Source organism: Arvicola amphibius, chromosome 6 (genome assembly GCF_903992535.2).
Source record: "Arvicola amphibius chromosome 6, mArvAmp1.2, whole genome shotgun sequence".
Lineage (NCBI taxonomy): Eukaryota > Metazoa > Chordata > Mammalia > Rodentia > Cricetidae > Arvicola > Arvicola amphibius.
The window spans coordinates 142,539,300-142,556,308 of record NC_052052.2 but is presented as its reverse complement, the minus strand read 5'-3'; the positions used below and the strand labels follow the sequence as shown (position 1 = coordinate 142,556,308).

Here is a 17,009-nt window from a genome sequence, read left to right as displayed (position 1 = left end):
CTTCCTGATCCTTCCACGAAGCTCACCAGCTCAGGGCTGAGCATGCAAATATATGAGCCTATGGGGTCTGACCTTATTCAAACCATACTACCACCCAACTTCATGTTTTTCTCCCCACATTTCCTCCACCCTCGGATTAAAAAAAAAAAAGTCACACAAAACCATTAAGACAAAAAAATTCCAAAACAAGAACTGTATGTGCACACACAGGAAAATGTGAGATTCTGAAACCTCAGTGTCCATCCCCAGTGACACACCACCTTCAACAAGCGGAAGGTAGCCATTAGCCCTTGCTGTAAGTTGTTTATTTCACTCTTACCTTGTCTTCCTTTCATTGAACCTGGATGTTGACTTCATAGTTCTGATACACAGTATTTCTCCAGGTGACCGGCTTCAGCAACTTCCCATTTGTGTATGCTTAAACCGATTAGGACATTCACTGTGATTTTGTAGGGGTTACATTTCATTAAGTATAGTTTCACTACAGGGGACATTTGGCAGTGCCTGGGTGCAGATTGTTGTTTGCTTTAATGTGGCTAAAGGTGTTCTACAGGATCTCACAGACAGTGGCTGAGGGCACTGTTAACTCCTACCTCACACAGGAGAGCATCAGCTTTCCAGTCTAGTGTCAACAGAGGCAAAACCACCCTGGTGTGAGCTAGACCTCACTTCACTCTCATTAGCATGTTTGTTCTTGCTTCAGAAGTTCTTCAATAAACTCAGTCTGAAGTTTGACTGGAATTACAGTCTGTTTCTAAGACTCACAACTGACCACTTTCTGGAATTTAGTGCTGGAGCATATTACTCTCCTTGTTTAGCCTGAGTGGATGAGCATACCCTAAACACTGTGTGAGACCATTGGCTACTCTGGTCGAGTCTCCATAAACACAAGTGGTGCCAAAAAATCTTTAGTTTTCAAACACATTAGCATGCCACACCGCTCATAGTCTTTGCTTTTGCATAGGTCGCGCGTTTGTAGCCAAGCATGGTGGTACATGCCTGTCCTTCCAGCATTCAGGAGTCTGCGGGAGAATTGGACTTTCTTCATGCATCTTTTCTTCTGAGACAAGACCTCACTATGTAGCCCTGGGTAGCCTGGAACTCCTTGGAACCAGGCTGACCTCCAACTAAGTGATCTGCCTGTTTCTTAGTGCTAGAATTAAAGGCACCAAGGGCATCTTTTTTCTGAGATAAAGACTTATTTTCTTCATTCTGAAGTAACTCATCCATCCAAAGAATTTTCTGTTGGGATGCCATTTTAGCTGAATTTGACTTTTGATATTTACCCCTGTAAACATTTTTTGTCGTTAATACTTATTTAACATAAATTAAGTTATAAGTTTTTCCACTTATCCTTTGACAGTTTCTACTTCAGTTAGGACAGGTTATGTCAGTCGTCAAAGATGGGTGAAATAACATCCCCCAAGAGGATGGCTGTGATATTTTATTGTTCTGCCAATGTTTACTTTTTAAAATATAGTGAATAATATAGCTATGATAATTTCTGAACACACACAACTCCAGTATTTGGGAGGCTGAGGCAGGAGAATCACATACTTGGGGAGAGGTTATTTTAAGTGGGTTCTTGATATATAGCCCTTGCTGGCACTGGCACTCACGCTTTCTCAGCTCCCTCCTTGTGCTGGGATTGAAGGTGTGAGCCAGCAGTCAGGTTTATCCCTCTAGTGATTACCAGTGGCCTTGGGCTATCCTTCAAGTCCAACACACTCTTTCCAAGCTTAAGTCACAGCCCTGGCTAGAAGCACAGCACCCACTGACCCCCTCAGGAGTCCCATTGGGGCACTAGCACCTACAGGGGAGTGCCACTTTCTACTCCAGTAGCTGTGAAATTAGTGCATTGATTGTTGTCCCCATGGGTGTCACACCACGAAGCTGTGAAACAGTGGTGACATCTTGACTGGTTCAGGATGACATTGTCAGGATTGTCCACTTTAGCGCTAGAAAAAAATTATATACTCCAGTGAACTCGGAAGCTTATGCATGTAAAGCTAATCTAACTCCTATCTTCTCAGAACATTTACTTCTGTCTGGAACTGAAGGACTTCTCTAGCCTCATTTGTGGATATTTTCTGCTTACCTGGCTCTCATCCTCAACTGTGCAAAAGTTTAATTTTCATTCATGAACTTTATCTCGTCCTCTCTGGCACTGGTTTACTGTCAGCCCCCATTATGTTTTTGTTGGTGCTGCCCCTTACTTTGTAGGAGTCTCCTTGTGTGTTAAGCCCAAGGTACAGGTTCATAATACATCTATCCCAGGCTACCTCACTCCTAAAATTTCTTTCTTGGCTATTGGTGGGAGGTGGCTTAGTACCAATCCTGAGAGGCACCCTGCTCTGAGCACTCAGGTCAGTGGCCCTGTGGCAGATTGCTGGTGAGCTGCTGTTCTCTTTCTACCACTGTGAAAATGCCAATCCAAATTTTGGTGTGCTGGTCTACAAGGGAATTTCTTGACTTCCTATTACTGGCCCATTGAAACAGTTCCTACATACCCCTGCATGCTGCAGGAGCACCCTGATCCAAATACCACCTCCAAACAAGGGGCTGGGATCAAAGGTAATGGAAGATGAGTTAGTCATTTGATTGCAGGAGCTGGGAGGGAATAGTGTAATTAGCCTAATAATGATGAAACTCACATGTACCATGAAAAAAAAAGTGTCAATTTTTTTTATCCTTAGAGCCCATGGGCAGCATGTCATCCATGGAGGTCAACGTGGACATGCTGGAGCAGATGGACCTGATGGACATCTCTGACCAGGAGGCTTTAGATGTCTTCTTGAACTCCAGCGGAGAAGACAGCATCGTACTGTCCCCTGGTTTGGGTAAGTCACAACTAGACCAGTATCAAATCGCTTAAACTTAACATCTTTCATGAACCCATTTTCCCACAGGTAGGTAAGGCATATGAAATGCAGACTGTTCACTGTGCTGAAGTGTCCAGTTTTACAGCCTCCAGTCACAGTTACTATGATTCTGCCCTTCATACAGCAATAGTATGTGGAGTTCTAGTTAAGACACTCTGATTTCATGTTCATTCAGCAATTGCTCACCAAGGTCTTCCAGGATTGTGGGGCTTGCACCCTTAAACCTGAGCAGCTCTTCTGAGTAGCCAGTGTTTTCTTCATGTACAAGACAGAAGGGCAACCCTCAGGCCTCAGGTATGGGTCCACAGTACAATGGGACTTCCTCTGACTTCACCTTCCTCTCAGCCCTCTATAGAGATAGGAATCATTTACTCACAGTGACCACTTATATGTAAAATTTTTATTCCTTGTTAAGTCCTTGTAAAATTGGAAAATTGCTTAAGGCTCAGTTCATCTTAGCACCAATATACAGGGATTGAAGAAGCTATAGGATTATCTGTGTTGTGCATGGCTTATGGCTTTTAGCATATGCCCTTACCCTTTAAGCACAATGCTGAAACAGAGCCTTATGGGCTTTAAAGAGTTTTTGGTCTTTTCCAATGTCACAGGTGCTCATCTAAGCACAGAACAGATGGTTAGCCGGCTTGTTCACCTGTGGCTCCTACAGGGAGAACAACTAAGCTATAGGCATCAAGGAAGGCATCCCTGTGGTATAGTCTCAGACAGCTGTCCTCAATAGCAGTTCCCAACTGCAATACCTCAGAGGCCTTTTCTACTTTCTTCAACAGAACATGAAACCAACCCCTCTGAGAATGAGATGACTCTTCAGATTCCAAATCCCTCAGAACTGGCTATCCAGCCACCTGCCTCACCCTCTGCCTGTGCTGAACTGGACACCGTTGAGGCCCCACTCATCCAGCCTGACGAGGAGGAGATACAGGTGGACACGGCCTTGGTCACATTACACAGTGACAGACACTCCAGCCCAGGTGTCAGTGATGACAGTGACTCAACTCGGGACATTTAGATGACTTGCCAGCTGTGTGCAGAGTCCTCCAGCAAAGCCAGGGTCTGTAGAGGTTTTTGAATTTTCTTTTTTTTACACAATTGCTAATGGTATGTGAAAGTCATTGGAGAAGAGCTCACAATAAAGCTGTGGACTGAACAGTAAGCTGTGGGTGAGCACGTGGAGAGTATGAAAGGCTTCTTCCTTGGCAGGTGCTTACAGTTGATAGGACCAAGCAATCCCAAAGGAACTCAGGTATGGAGGGCCACTGAGGAGGGGCTTGCAGGGTGGGCTGCATACCCTGGCGTAACCGGGGGAAAACAGCTCTGCTAACATGATCAAATTGGGACCTGAAAAACAATTTTACCCATAGTAAATCATAGTAAACAAGCCAATAACACTTTGGCTTGCTCCCCCACAGAGCAGGAGCTCCTATCCCCACCAGACCCACAACAGAGTGGCTAGGAAAATGCCTTAGTAGCTCCACTCCCTGGCCAAGGAGGAGACTTGCAGCCTCTGCCCCACCAACCAGAGAAGAAAGCCCATCCCTTCCCTGACTACCCACAAGACAGACAAAAATGTCCAAAAAACTTGTTTTTATTATTAAACCTTGTAGTACAAACCTGAAAAGTAAACAAAAAACTGGCAATAAACCACACGAAGTCCTCCCTTGGGAGGGGTGCAGAGCAGCGCTAATAAATTAAATGTCAAACTGTAAGCCATAGGCGAAAGTTTACTGTCAAAAAAGAGGGAAAAGTACACAGCAAGGCCATAAAAACTGGACGACCACGTGGGAAAACACTCGACTGTTGTGTAATCGTTAAATATTCCAAAACAGCTCAGTCTTCTGCAACAACAACCACCAAAGTGGATCCTAGGACATTCCTGGCAGTCACCACTGGCAAGCTCAGTGCAATATGGGTAGCTACGGACTGATCCAATTATGAAACAAAGAACAGCTTGTGAAAACAGTTTCCCTTTTTTATTCCACACATACTGTACACACAACCGGAGAAGGGCAACAGCTACTCCATTACCATGTTTTGTTGTTGTTGAGTGATGTAAGCAGCACTTATAAATGTTACAAGAAAAACCCTGTAAGCATCCAATCCAGCCGATGAAGAAACTGAAATGTAAGGCTTTTCTTCATCTTTTCTCATCCCTCCCCTCCCCCCCACCAAGAAAAGGCTCAAGTATTTAAAACAATTTACAGGAGTATGTACAAAGGGGACGGGATTCTTTTTTTTCCTTTTTTTTGTTAAAATATGACAAGAAAAAATAGACAAGATGAGCACAGATGTATTTTCACATTCAAAAACAACTGCAGACTTAGTGGCTCTAATTGTGTTTTAAACAGAGATTAATGCTGATGTGAGAGAGACAGGCAGAGACGGAGGTGGAATGTCAGGAAATTGCACTGGGTGACAGGGAAGCACTTACAATCAACTACTGGTTTCCTTTTTCCTCAAAAATGCTATTTGAAGGGTTTTTTGATTTTTTTTATTTTTTTATGGTGGATTTTTTTTATATTTATTTATTTTTTTTGATAAAGTAGCCAACAGCACCAAAAAAATAACAGAATGGATTTCCTAACGAAATCAGGCACAGGTCTCCCGCAGTGACCCTCCAAGGCAGGCAGTCTTTGTCTTCGTCCTCTCTCCTCCTCAAACGGATGCATAGTGATGTGCTGGTATGAGAACCTGTCACTCAAACCTCACATTTTGCCTTCAGCTGCCAATAACCGCCCAACTAAACATACAAGGCGCTCCGGTTTCAAAAGGTACAGACTCCCCTTGCACAAGACAGAAGAAAAGACAGCCAAAGTAAAGCCATTTCAAGTTTCTTTTTATCTGTATATGTGTGTGTTCTTCTATCCCTTTTCCCAATCTAAAAAAATCTGCTCATGTGACTGATGGTTTTAAAATTTGTTCTCCAAACTTCACCCTCTTCAAAAATGGGTTAAAAAGCCTTTATTCCCCAACAGTTACCAAACAAAACAAAAACAAACAAACAAAAACAGAACAAAACAAAACAAAAAAGGCTTTTGTTAGCCGTGGGGGCAATACAAATTAATACAGCCCCTCATAGGTTTTAAACAGTGAGTGTACGGCAGCTTCCAAACCTGACTGCAGTATCTAGATATCTACGTACAAAAACTTCAACAGTTTAATGCTAAAACAAAATCAGTTCTCTAAAACCAGAAGAAATTCTTCTTTAGAGCTAGTGCAAAGACAGCTTGTATCCTACAGCAAGTACTCCAAACTAGAATATAGTAATTACAAAAAATATATAAGTGACCATGGGTTCGGCATCTTCATGAGGATGGTAGCCGAGATGGCGGCACGTCCACAGTCGCTCTCTTGCGGGGGCCTCTTTTTGGTGTGGGTTTGTTGAGACAGTTCTCAATGCCGCCGTGTTTTCCAGACACTTTGCCACATATCTGGTTGACCAAACTGATGATCTGCTCCTGCCAGGATAAGAGAGACCACATCAAGTTAGTACAGCAGAGGGGCCCAGACAACAAACATTACCTCAGCATGAGGACTTATGAGTGTGTTGCGCCAGACGTGAGCAAGTTTCTAAATAGCTTTAGGATTCAGAGATGCATAGAACTTTTGAACAGGACAGGACGACGCCTAAGGAAGCTAGAGAGACCTTTCCATTGCTGAGAGTATACACAGCTCCCTCAGGAGGAGCTGGGCTCCCAACACCCACTTCTGCTGCCTTGTAAATGTCTTGTAACTCTAGCACCAAGGAACCAAATGCCGTTCACCTTTAGTGTACTGTACCCCCCATATATGTAACTTAATTTATATTTGAAAAGAATTCCTCCCAGCCAGGGGGCAGGCCATCTCCTGGCCCTGAATCAAATAGTTGGGGTAGGGAAGAGAGACCTGGTGCAGTTATCTCTTGAAAGAGTCAATGTGAGAAGAAAAAAAAAATCCAGAAATTAAGAACAGCAGCCAGCTGCCCCTTGCTCATCGCTGCAAGAGGTGAACAAGCCCAGGGCAATACTTGAGAGCTCACCCTGGTGGAGAAAATCAGAGAGCTGCTGGGCTGACCAACCCTGAAACTAACTACCCAGGCCCAGAACCAGGGTTGAGTTAGCCCACCCCAGTATCCACCCCATCTGTCATCTGCTGGAGCCAAAACTGGAGGATCTCCACAACACAAGGCAACAACAGGATAACCAAGATGAGTTCCAGAGAGGGCCCAGTGTTGATGGTGTAGCAGAAACCAGAGGCCTTGAACTTTTTGCAATGGATACTTGGCAAGTAAAGATGTGTGGATGGAAGGATTTACTGTGGCACACTATAGCTTCCATGATGAGACCCCCCTCCTTTTTTCTGTTAAATTTTACTTTATCTTGGGTGGGGGTGGGGGTTACAAGGACAGAGAAATAAATGGGATTGGGATGTATGGTATGAAAGACAAAGAATCAAAAAGTTTAAAAGCAAAAAAGAAGAGCCAGATAGATCTGAGAAGAACTGTAAGCCCAGGACAAGCAAGGCACCTACATTCATGTTTCTAAACGGCCAGCTTATCTTGCTGTGCCCCACACTGAGGTGCTTCATGAGCACCAGCTTTGGAACTATGCTAAAGTTCTCCAGTATGTGACATTACCAAGTCACATGACTCAAAAGAGGGAATAGCCACATCCTTGTTCCTCACCCTTCATCTCTCTACCAAAATGTATCTGCAGTAGTAGTCCACACTTGGGAATCACAGGTCTCCAGGGGTCGAGGAAGAAGAAAACACATTTGGGGCCAGCCTGGGACACACTGGCTGTCTCAAAATTGAGAGCATGGGCAGGAAGCCCAAATACCTAGCAGGGTGGCTGGGCACCATGATTGAGGAATGGATGCAGCTCTGGACAAAAGGCTCCTGAGGTTCACACAGTGGAGCTCTGTCTCTGAAAAGCCATAGAAGGAACTGAAGGCCACAAAAACCTAACACATCTGCCGACTTAACACAGGGCCCTTGCCTCCTGTAGACTGGCTCCCTTGTGCCAAGCTTGGAGATACAGACAGTGTGAAACTTTGCCTTTCTGTCCTCATGCAGCCAGGCTCTGACACGTGTCCAGCTGTCTCCTGGGAGCTTCACAGTGCACAAGAGGAAGACTGGGGTGTAGAAGGGACAGGCCTGGAATCCCTAGCACATCTGTTATTGGCCTGGACAGGAGTGCTCATCAGTGGGCTGCACAGGAACTTGAAATAAGAGCATGTATTGATCCTACAAACTACCTGACCTCAATTCAGGACTGTTACTGACTTCCTTAACTACAGCAAGCCCCTGGTGGAGGGAGAGGCTGTTAAGTGCATTTCTCCTTCCCCATCAAAGCCAGGGACTAGACAGATATCAGACCACCAGAGAAATGTGCTGCTGTACTTTCAGGATGTGGGTCGTAGTAAAATGTTTCCACCCCACCACTCAGTTTCTAGCAGCACATTCAGGAAAATGGTTCCAGCCTGTCCTAATCATGTGCTCAGATGCAGTCCCTGGTTGTGCTTGCTGTGGCCCTGGCTGGGGGCTTTTAATTTTAAACACATTGTGATATTTGCTGCTCATGTAACAAAGTGGTAACCACAGAAGTGTGTTATTGTCACTAACACAACAGGAGTAAATAGACCTGCTTTCTGCTTTCCAGCCTTGTAACATGAGTCCGACCTACACCTGACTCACCTTTGGCAAGCCTGGGACAAGTAAGTAAAGGCCTTGAATTTGAATGCACTGCTGTCTACCTGATCCATCCTCAGGGAGCACAACCAAGGAGGGAAGTGATGGGGCAGAAGAACAGCTAGAAGGCAGAGCCTGGGACAACATGGATAATGTGCTACACAGCCAGTCACAGAGCTGGGGAAGACACGGTGGTGATGGCCACTGTCCAAAACCTGAATCATGGCACCAGGTTACCAAGTGTACAGCACCAGGCAAAACATGATTTGGCACATCCCATCCCATCAGAGGACTGGAAGCTGTAGGCCAAAGAGACAGGAGCATGTGCTGCGGCCTGTGAGAGTCTGGGGAGGGCTGCTTGAAATGTTCCTTGACCCAAAGCGGGGTTAGAAGAGCAGCTTCAGCCAGAATGTATCTCAATACTGTTGGGGTGGGCAAGGCAATAAAAGTGCATACACTGTATCGATAGTACAAGTTAGAAGACCAACTAGAATAGTAAATAGTGTTTGCTCCACTGGTGAAAAGATGTGGATGGGGTTCATTTAGCAGCTGTTCCCAACCTATGATTTCAGACCCCCTGGGGGGTCAATACTTTCACAGGGGTCACATAATCAGATATCCTGCATATCAGATACTTATATTATGACTCATGACAGGGGCAAAATTACAGTTACCAAGTAGCAACAAAAATAATTTTATGGTGGGGGTCACCCCAACATGAGGAACTGTACTAAAGGGTAAGAAACACTGTCATAGAAGGTGAGGTAGATATGACATGTAGAACTTAATGCAGAAAAAAAATACAGAGAAAAAAGAAAAAGGGTATGAAGCCGGAGACAGTGTGGCTCACAAGTCTGGACTTGATTCCCAGCAGGTGGGCAGCGCAGAAGGCCATATTCCAGGGCTGCCAGGGGGTTAGGCCCCCAATGTAAAGCATTCCACTATGAACACAGAACATGGAATCAATGGTGAGTGAGGGGCAGCCATGGCCAGTGCAGGTGTCCAAATCATGCAAGGAGCATCGCCACCACCACACACACGCACGCACGCCCTGACTCAGTGTGCTCACAGTAGCACACACACACACGCCCTGACTCAGTGTGCTCACAGTATCAGTCTGCAAAGCAGACATGGGACCCATCCCCCAGGGCTCAAATGATCCCTTCCCACCATAACAGCACACAATCCACAGCCGCAGAAGTTCCTAAGGCAGTTCTTCTGCATGTCTCCTATCTGTACACACAAGTGGCAGAGGAGGCTGCAGCTAATATTCAGCATCTCATGAGGCCTCCTCTCCAAGGCCAAGCAAAGACTCCAAGGAACCGGTATCCCATACTTAAATGTTCTGGGGCTAGCACAGCCAATGGCTGCAAAAGGCCAGGAGAAGCAAGACATGATTTAGCAGCTGCTAGCAAGGAAGCTTGTTAGTGAAAAGGTGACAGGTTCACTAAGCAATGCCACCCTAAAGGCCAGTGTCACCCTTAGGATACCCCAGCCCGAAAAGCAAAGTGGGAGAAAGCTGTAGAAGTTGCCTGGCCAGGAAGGCCAACAATCATTCTGTTGTGTGCATAGCCGCCATGGGTGAAGAGTACCAAGGCTGGTAGTGCCGTCAATAGGCAATCAGTGCCAGAAATGTGAAGAGGAAGCCCAGCCAATCACCTTGTTTGTAAGGCGTGTCCCCCTTAGGCTAATATTTACTTATAAAACCTTGCGGGCCTGTGGCCTGCCTTCTATTTTCCTGCGCTCCTCGCTGGAACCTTGGATTTGTAAGTTCCCTTTTCTTTCCTTTATTAAAGCTGAATATTATATATTAAAGCTAGTACGGTTAATCATAACTACCAATCAACCACACCCCTTCATTTTGGCATCCAACTCGGTGCGTTTGGGAGCCTTTAGCTCCGGTTCCCGTGCTGCATGGCAGGGATTCGGCCTTGGGCTTTTGATTGCTTCAACAGGCCGCAGCCGCCTGTGCTGTGCTCCTGCACTCCGTCTCAGCAGTTTCCCAGACTAGCCCGTCCCAGCCTTGCTTGTACAGAGCACAGGACTCAGCCTGAGAGCGCTAACCCCTCAGGCAGCACCAGTCCCGGCTGAGTTCGACCTCGACCTGCCAGAGATAAGCAGTTACTGCCTGAGTCCCAGCATTCGAGCTTGTGTAGCAGCCACTGAACGAGCGCATGCCCGACCGGCTTCCCAGCTTCCTCCACGGGTACTGCGGACTCGGTTTGGCACTCCTGCGTGAGCAACCAAGCCAGGGAGCAAGCCAACAAAGGGACCACAGGGCACCTGACTCAACCTGAGCGAACTCCCGAGGCCACTCTATCCCGTCAGGGGGCGCCCTCCCCCACCCAGCTATAACACAACAGTGCTTGGTCTGTGAGCTTCTATTTTTTAGAATTTCCTTTCCAGTTCTGACTTTTTCGGCCAAGTGACTTGATCCAGGTGCACCCTGCCACCTACTGGCAGCCAACGGTCACTACAGGTAAAATTTCTTTCGATTAAAAAAAAAAAAGTCTGACCATATCACAGTAGAAGGCTTCTGCAGCCTATTTAATTATACTATGGTAGCGATATTGCAGGATACATATGATATTCCCATAACTTGGATATTTATAGGGCTTGCAATTTTTTTCGTATTTGGTTTCTTCCTTACATGGTTTGATAATAGAGAAATGATAAAGTCCTTACAGAATGAAACCAGGATTCTTAGGAATGCTTAAGAGCAGAGGTTGAATGCTTAAGAAAGGGCACAACTATTTTGAGTGACAACTTTAAGTCAGTTGAGGTATTTGCAAAAACAATTCAGACTGACACCAGCCTCCTCAAGACAGAGTTTGAAGTTCTCAAGGAAGGGAATAGGTCTTTGTCTGATATGACTCTGTCAACTGAGCAAAATTTAGAAAAGGTACAGTCTGATATTAAGGAGAGATTCATTGCTGTGGAGGAGGGAACAACTGATTTGGATCGTAAACTTCAGTCCCTGTCTGTAGGAACTGAAACATTATCAGAGAGAATTAAAACTACTGAATGTGACAATCGGACTTTGTCTAAAGAATATGACAGATTGGCTAACAGATTGTCAGTACAAGAAGGCACAATTCATGCCATGAAAATTCTATTCAAGGATGAGATATTAACTCTATTGGATAAACTTCATACTTTAGACTCCTCCGTGAAGGCCTTGGAGCATAATTCTGGACAGGAGATCCACATCTTACAGAAGGCAATGGTAAGCAGATTTGAAAAAATTGAGAAAATTATAGACTCTGATGAACAGGAGCAAATGGTAGAAAGGTGAAATTTAACTCAGTCAATGAGTAAAACTCTCCGGGATAATTTCCATAAAGTTCTACCTGCCTTTCCAATAATAACATCAGAAAAGGTGACTGGTTCCAAAAACCCTAGGGTCATCAAGGAATATACATGGGAACCCGTCCGTATGAATGATCTCAAAGAAATTAAACAAGCCGTTATGAATTTTGGGCTACATTCGTCCTTTGTTAGAAAGATGCTCAAAACTTGGTCTATATGCAATAAGGCAATGCCCCACAATTGGGTACAATTAGTATCAGCTGTTCTAGAGAGGGGATCGCAATTGGAAATGCATGTTCAGACAAGAGGCTAGACTTTTAGAACAGCAGGAAAGAGCAAAGGGAATTGAGATCTCCCTAGATCAAATTCTAGGTGAAGGACTTTTCTCCGATCCTCTGGAACAAGCTAATTATGATGAACACACCTTATCCATATGTACTACAGCAGCCTTAAAGGCTTGGGACAGGGTTCAAGACCCAGGACAGAGACTGGAATCATATATCAGAGTTAAACAGGGTCAGAGAGAACCCTTTAATGATTTTTTTTTACAAAGGCTAACTAAAGCTGTACAAATAGAGATATCTGACCCAGAAGCAAGACCTTTAATAATTGAGTCTTTGGCTTATGAGAATGCCAATGTGGAGTGCAAAAGGATCCTGGGGCCTTTAAAGATCAGATCAGCACCCTTGGATGAATGGTGCTACACAGATTACTAAATCGTGGAGCTATACAGATTACTAAACATGGGTTAATCAAAATGTGAGAGTTAGCCATTAAGAGGTTAGAGCTAATGGGCCAAGCAGTGTTTAAATGAATACAGTTTGTGTGTTGTTATTTCGGGGCATAAGCTAGCCAGGCGGCCAGGAGCCAGGCGGGAACACAGCCCAGCCGCTCCTCTCTACAGAAATGGCCTTGGTGGCAACTTTTTCTGTCCCACATTTAACAGGCTCAGGAGACAGGAAAATGTTCTGTGGAGAGCTTGAGTGAGTGGAGGTAGAGAGTTGATTCCCAAAATACAGTTATCAAGGCAGGTGCCAGGGTGAATAGCCCTGGAGGGACATCTCAGGAGACAGGTGCCTCCTGTGCAAGAAGCAAACCTGCCATGTGGAACAGGCACAGAATCTGACAAAGGTACAAGCACTCTGTAGACTGAGCACTGAGGATCTGACTTGAGGGTCAGAAGACACAGCACAACTCAAGCTACCATCTCTCCAGTCTAGACATGGATGGCTAGCATCCACCATAAGTCCTTTAGCCTCCGTTCTGCAAGCACGGCTAGGCCCTGAGCTAATGTCATCTGGGCTAAGAAGGACTCTGTGGTACCCAGGGCCCTGCCCAAGTCAGAACTGACCTCATCGTAGCGGTACATCAGCTTCAGCCCACGGCAAGATTTCTGTTTCTCCACATGGCGCAGTGCACACTCCAGACAGAACACAACATTCTCGTTCTCCTGTACCACCTTTAGGGAAAGGATACAAGCTGAGTTCAAAGAGGGCTGTCTACACATTTCCCCAAGCCAGTGGTTAGTGACTTAAAACAGTGCAAACTGATGAGAAACCATACAACAGGGTCTTCAACAAAGTGGGGAATGAGGCAAGAAAGGAGCAGCTCCCGCCTTCTTAGCTCTCCAAGCCCATCCAGATCTATGCACCTCATCATAGAGAAGGGACAAAATATACTGGTATTGGCTTAGAAGGCTTAGAATTCAGACTTGGGGAGTTTCTGACCAAAATATGTTGGCCGGGCTCCTAATCTTTAGTCCCCCTGAGGACATGCATGCTGCTGCCTCCAGAGCATGTGCCCTGCTACCTGAAGTCACATGAAAAGACAGACACTGGGGGGCCTAAGAAGGGCACATGTAATCTCACCCTTTATGAGACCTCAGGTCCTATCACCTGGATGTTAGAATAAATAGGAACAATGGTTCTGACACTTGGGTGTCAAAAATTTGTTGGGCTTTTAAAAAATATTTTAAAGGCTTTTGCTCAGAAGCCTCCACACGCAAACAAAAAAGAACTGGTTGCCCCTTTCAATGACTCCAAGGGCTAATCAAAGAGTTTTGAGCAATGTAAGTTATTAGCATTAATAAAACCCCATCAAGGTAAATCTTTATTGCCAGCCTTACAAAATCTAGAAACACAGATGAAATACCTCTGGGTATGTAGAGGATGTTTTTCAAAATGTTTAATTGAATATGGTGGAACCTAGGCAGAATAAAAAGTAGAGGGGTGGGGGCGGGACATCAGCATTCCTCTTGATTTCTGACGACAGACACAAAGTGGCTTACTGTGGACAGCTGACTCTCGCTTTTGCTACCATGCTCTGAGGCCAGGGGCTGGATGAGGGCTTGGTGTTGGGACCCACGGCAGGTTTGCACGGAGCTCACGTGCGGATAGACTCACCATGGACAGGTAACACAAATGCTGGCAGATCTGGCACCTCCTCTCCGACGTTTCCAGCTGCAGCCACTTTCGAGGCTTTTTCTTACCATCCGCCACCATGCTGTTGCCATCATGGCTGCCATAGCGGGCGGAAGAGTGAAGGCCAGCCTCAAACAGCTGCCTGCGCTGCCGCAGCTCTGTATCCCTGTTTTGGTGAGTGACAGGCACAATGAGAAGGTTGCATGCCCACAATGGACACCTGGTTCTTCCAGAGCACATGCCATGACCCCTTTAGACTAGACTTGCTCTTCAAGACAACACAGACAGGCCATGGGGTAAAAAGCCTAGCAAGCCTTCCTAAAGCCCCAGACAGAAGCCATGTACTTCAGACAGAGAGCCATGGGGTGACAGGATTTTGCTCAAGATTACAAATATTCTTGCTCAAAGCCAAGGACAGATTTTTACCAAATTTGCTAGTCCTACCCATGAAGACTTTATCTAGCTGGTGGGCATCTTTATGTTTCCCACCAACATTATATTCCCCCAGAGAGGGAAGCCTCAAGAGGATTCAAGTGAGGTCAGAGTGCAACACAGAACCAGGTACAATACACACCCTGTCCTTCAGTGACTGTGGGGCCTGTGTGAAGCAGGTACAATACACACCCTGTCCTTCAGTGACTGTCTGGCCTGTGTGAACCAGGTACAATACACACCCTGTCCTTCAGTGACTGTCTGGCCTGTGTGAAGCAGGTACAATACACACCCTGTCCTTCAGTGACTGTCTGGCCTGTGTGAACCAGGTACAATACACACCCTGTCCTTCAGTGACTGTCTGGCCTGTGTGAAGCAGGTACAATACACACCCTGTCCTTCAGTGACTGTCTGGCCTGTGTGAACCAGGTACAATACACACCCTGTCCTTCAGTGACTGTCTGGCCTGTGTGAAGCAGAGAAACATCTTCAACACGTGTGCAATACAAGCTGGGCTGACTTAAGGGGACAAATTAGCACCACATCTTTCGGGTGATATTGCTGTCTACAATACTCAATGGTTTGTGTGTCTCTATCTGGAGCCTAGGGTTGGACATGGTGAGCCCCTCTTCTTACTACCACCCCAACACTAAAGCCTAGAGCAAAGTATTACCAAAAGGTGAATCCACCATCAACCATAAAGAGGAAAGACAGCCTGAGATCACACACTTCATATTGGCTCACCAGGAGCATTAGAGGCCCAGTATCATCCAAGAAGACAAGAGGGAACACAGCACAGAACAAAAAAGGCTTCCCAACATATAAGCCTCAGAGGGGTTGCAGTTCTGGGAACTACCACCTGCTTTCAGCCCTGTCCTGCAACCAGCTGTGTTGCATCCCCTGACGTCTTGGGATCTTGGTCTACAGTACCTGAGCTCGTCCAGAAGGGCTGAGATGGTACTGAGGGTGGGACCATTTTCCTTTTTTGCTTCTGCTTGTGCAATCTGGTAGAGCAACTTCTCCATGGAGAATGGCTTAGCTATATGGCGGCGCTTCATCTCCTGAAAGAGGAGTCACCTTTACAAAAGGGTCTGTTTCCATGAGTAACGAGCAGCCACGGTTCATAGCGGCAGGTAGGCTGTGTGAATTTCTAAAGTGGCAACTGGACTTGGATTATCGCTATCAGCTGTGCAGCCGCTTTGTTTACCTGGAGAACGGCACCACATTCCAGGGAAGACCTAGCTAGCACCCATTGCCAGCCATGAAGCACAACCCGGAATATGCAAAGGTGTTCTATGCATCCCATCACTAGCCTCCCCACAACTGTGGAATGGCTAGTAATGGAAGTCAAAAGCCTTCATGATAAAGCCTGAAAAACCTTTCCTAGAGAAAACTTTCCAGCCAGCTCTTGAGGATCTCCACCCAACATGCAGTGAAAGGAGCTCAGGGGCTAAGGTTTTCCAACATGAACTTGACATTCGCAGTGCATCAGGCCCACACAATGCCTACGGCACGCCTGCACTGCTTGCTTACCTTGGCAGTCTCGAAGCCCATACTTGTCCACTGGGTGGTAGCAAAGTGCACTGTTTCTGAGACGCTGTAGCCACAACATACTTTGGACACAAAGGACCCCGGGAAGCAGACAACAAACTGCCCGCTCTGCTGCACAGTCCTGTGGACCTTGATCCCCTCTTTACACAGCACCTCTGGGGAGATCTGCAGAGATAACGCCAACTGAAATATGTGCCCACTCTGATCAGCCAGGCAAACCCATGTCCTATGGCATAAGGACACCAACCAAGTTATGGGAACCCTGATGGAGGGGCCACAAAAGAAGCAGATTATAGTTCTCCTTCAAAAAATAACAAAATCATGAAACACAAGCCAATGGTAGTCTAAGAGGTTTCTACCATAGTTCCTTCCTTCTTAGGACCACAACCCTTTTGGAGCACTTCCTTCCCCAGCCAGCAGTGTCAGGAGCTGCCAACATAATAAATTCCCTGCTGTGTGGGTGACAACAGACCTACCATGACATTGCTCTCCAGCATTTGCAGCCCTGGGGTACCATTGGCCTGCAGCAGGGTGTGGACCACGCCCTCCAGCTTGTTCTCCTCCTCAGCAGGAATGCAATACCTGGGATATTGGAAACACAGGAGACATTTGGTGGGACCTTTTTCCATGATGGACCAACCTCAGAGAGGGCATCTGAGCTGTACTGCTGGCCCAGTGCCCTGCTTTGTCACTGTTGGCTGCTTCTGCCCAGCACAAAGCCAAACCACAAAC

General features: G+C 46.1%; 2 protein-coding genes across 3 annotated transcripts in view; one reads left to right on the top strand and one right to left on the bottom strand.

Moving 5' to 3' along the window:
- Positions 1-4,047, top strand: part of Dtnbp1 (dystrobrevin binding protein 1) — a 107,482-nt gene extending 103,435 nt beyond the window's left edge. For both annotated transcript variants that reach the window (XM_038335119.2, XM_038335120.2), the window contains exons 9-10: positions 2,697-2,840; positions 3,671-4,047. In XM_038335119.2, coding sequence (XP_038191047.1) covers positions 2,697-2,840; positions 3,671-3,909 — 383 coding nt within the window. In that variant the 3' untranslated portion in view covers positions 3,910-4,047. The remainder of the gene's footprint in view (positions 1-2,696; positions 2,841-3,670) is intronic.
- A 422-nt stretch (positions 4,048-4,469) lies between these two features.
- Positions 4,470-17,009, bottom strand: part of Jarid2 (jumonji and AT-rich interaction domain containing 2) — a 186,018-nt gene continuing 173,478 nt past the window's right edge. The window contains exons 13-18 of the mRNA XM_038335118.1: positions 16,754-16,859; positions 16,260-16,442; positions 15,657-15,787; positions 14,277-14,460; positions 13,226-13,333; positions 4,470-6,355 (exon numbers count right to left, since the gene is read on the bottom strand). Coding sequence (XP_038191046.1) covers positions 6,203-6,355; positions 13,226-13,333; positions 14,277-14,460; positions 15,657-15,787; positions 16,260-16,442; positions 16,754-16,859 — 865 coding nt within the window. The 3' untranslated portion in view covers positions 4,470-6,202. The remainder of the gene's footprint in view (positions 6,356-13,225; positions 13,334-14,276; positions 14,461-15,656; positions 15,788-16,259; positions 16,443-16,753; positions 16,860-17,009) is intronic.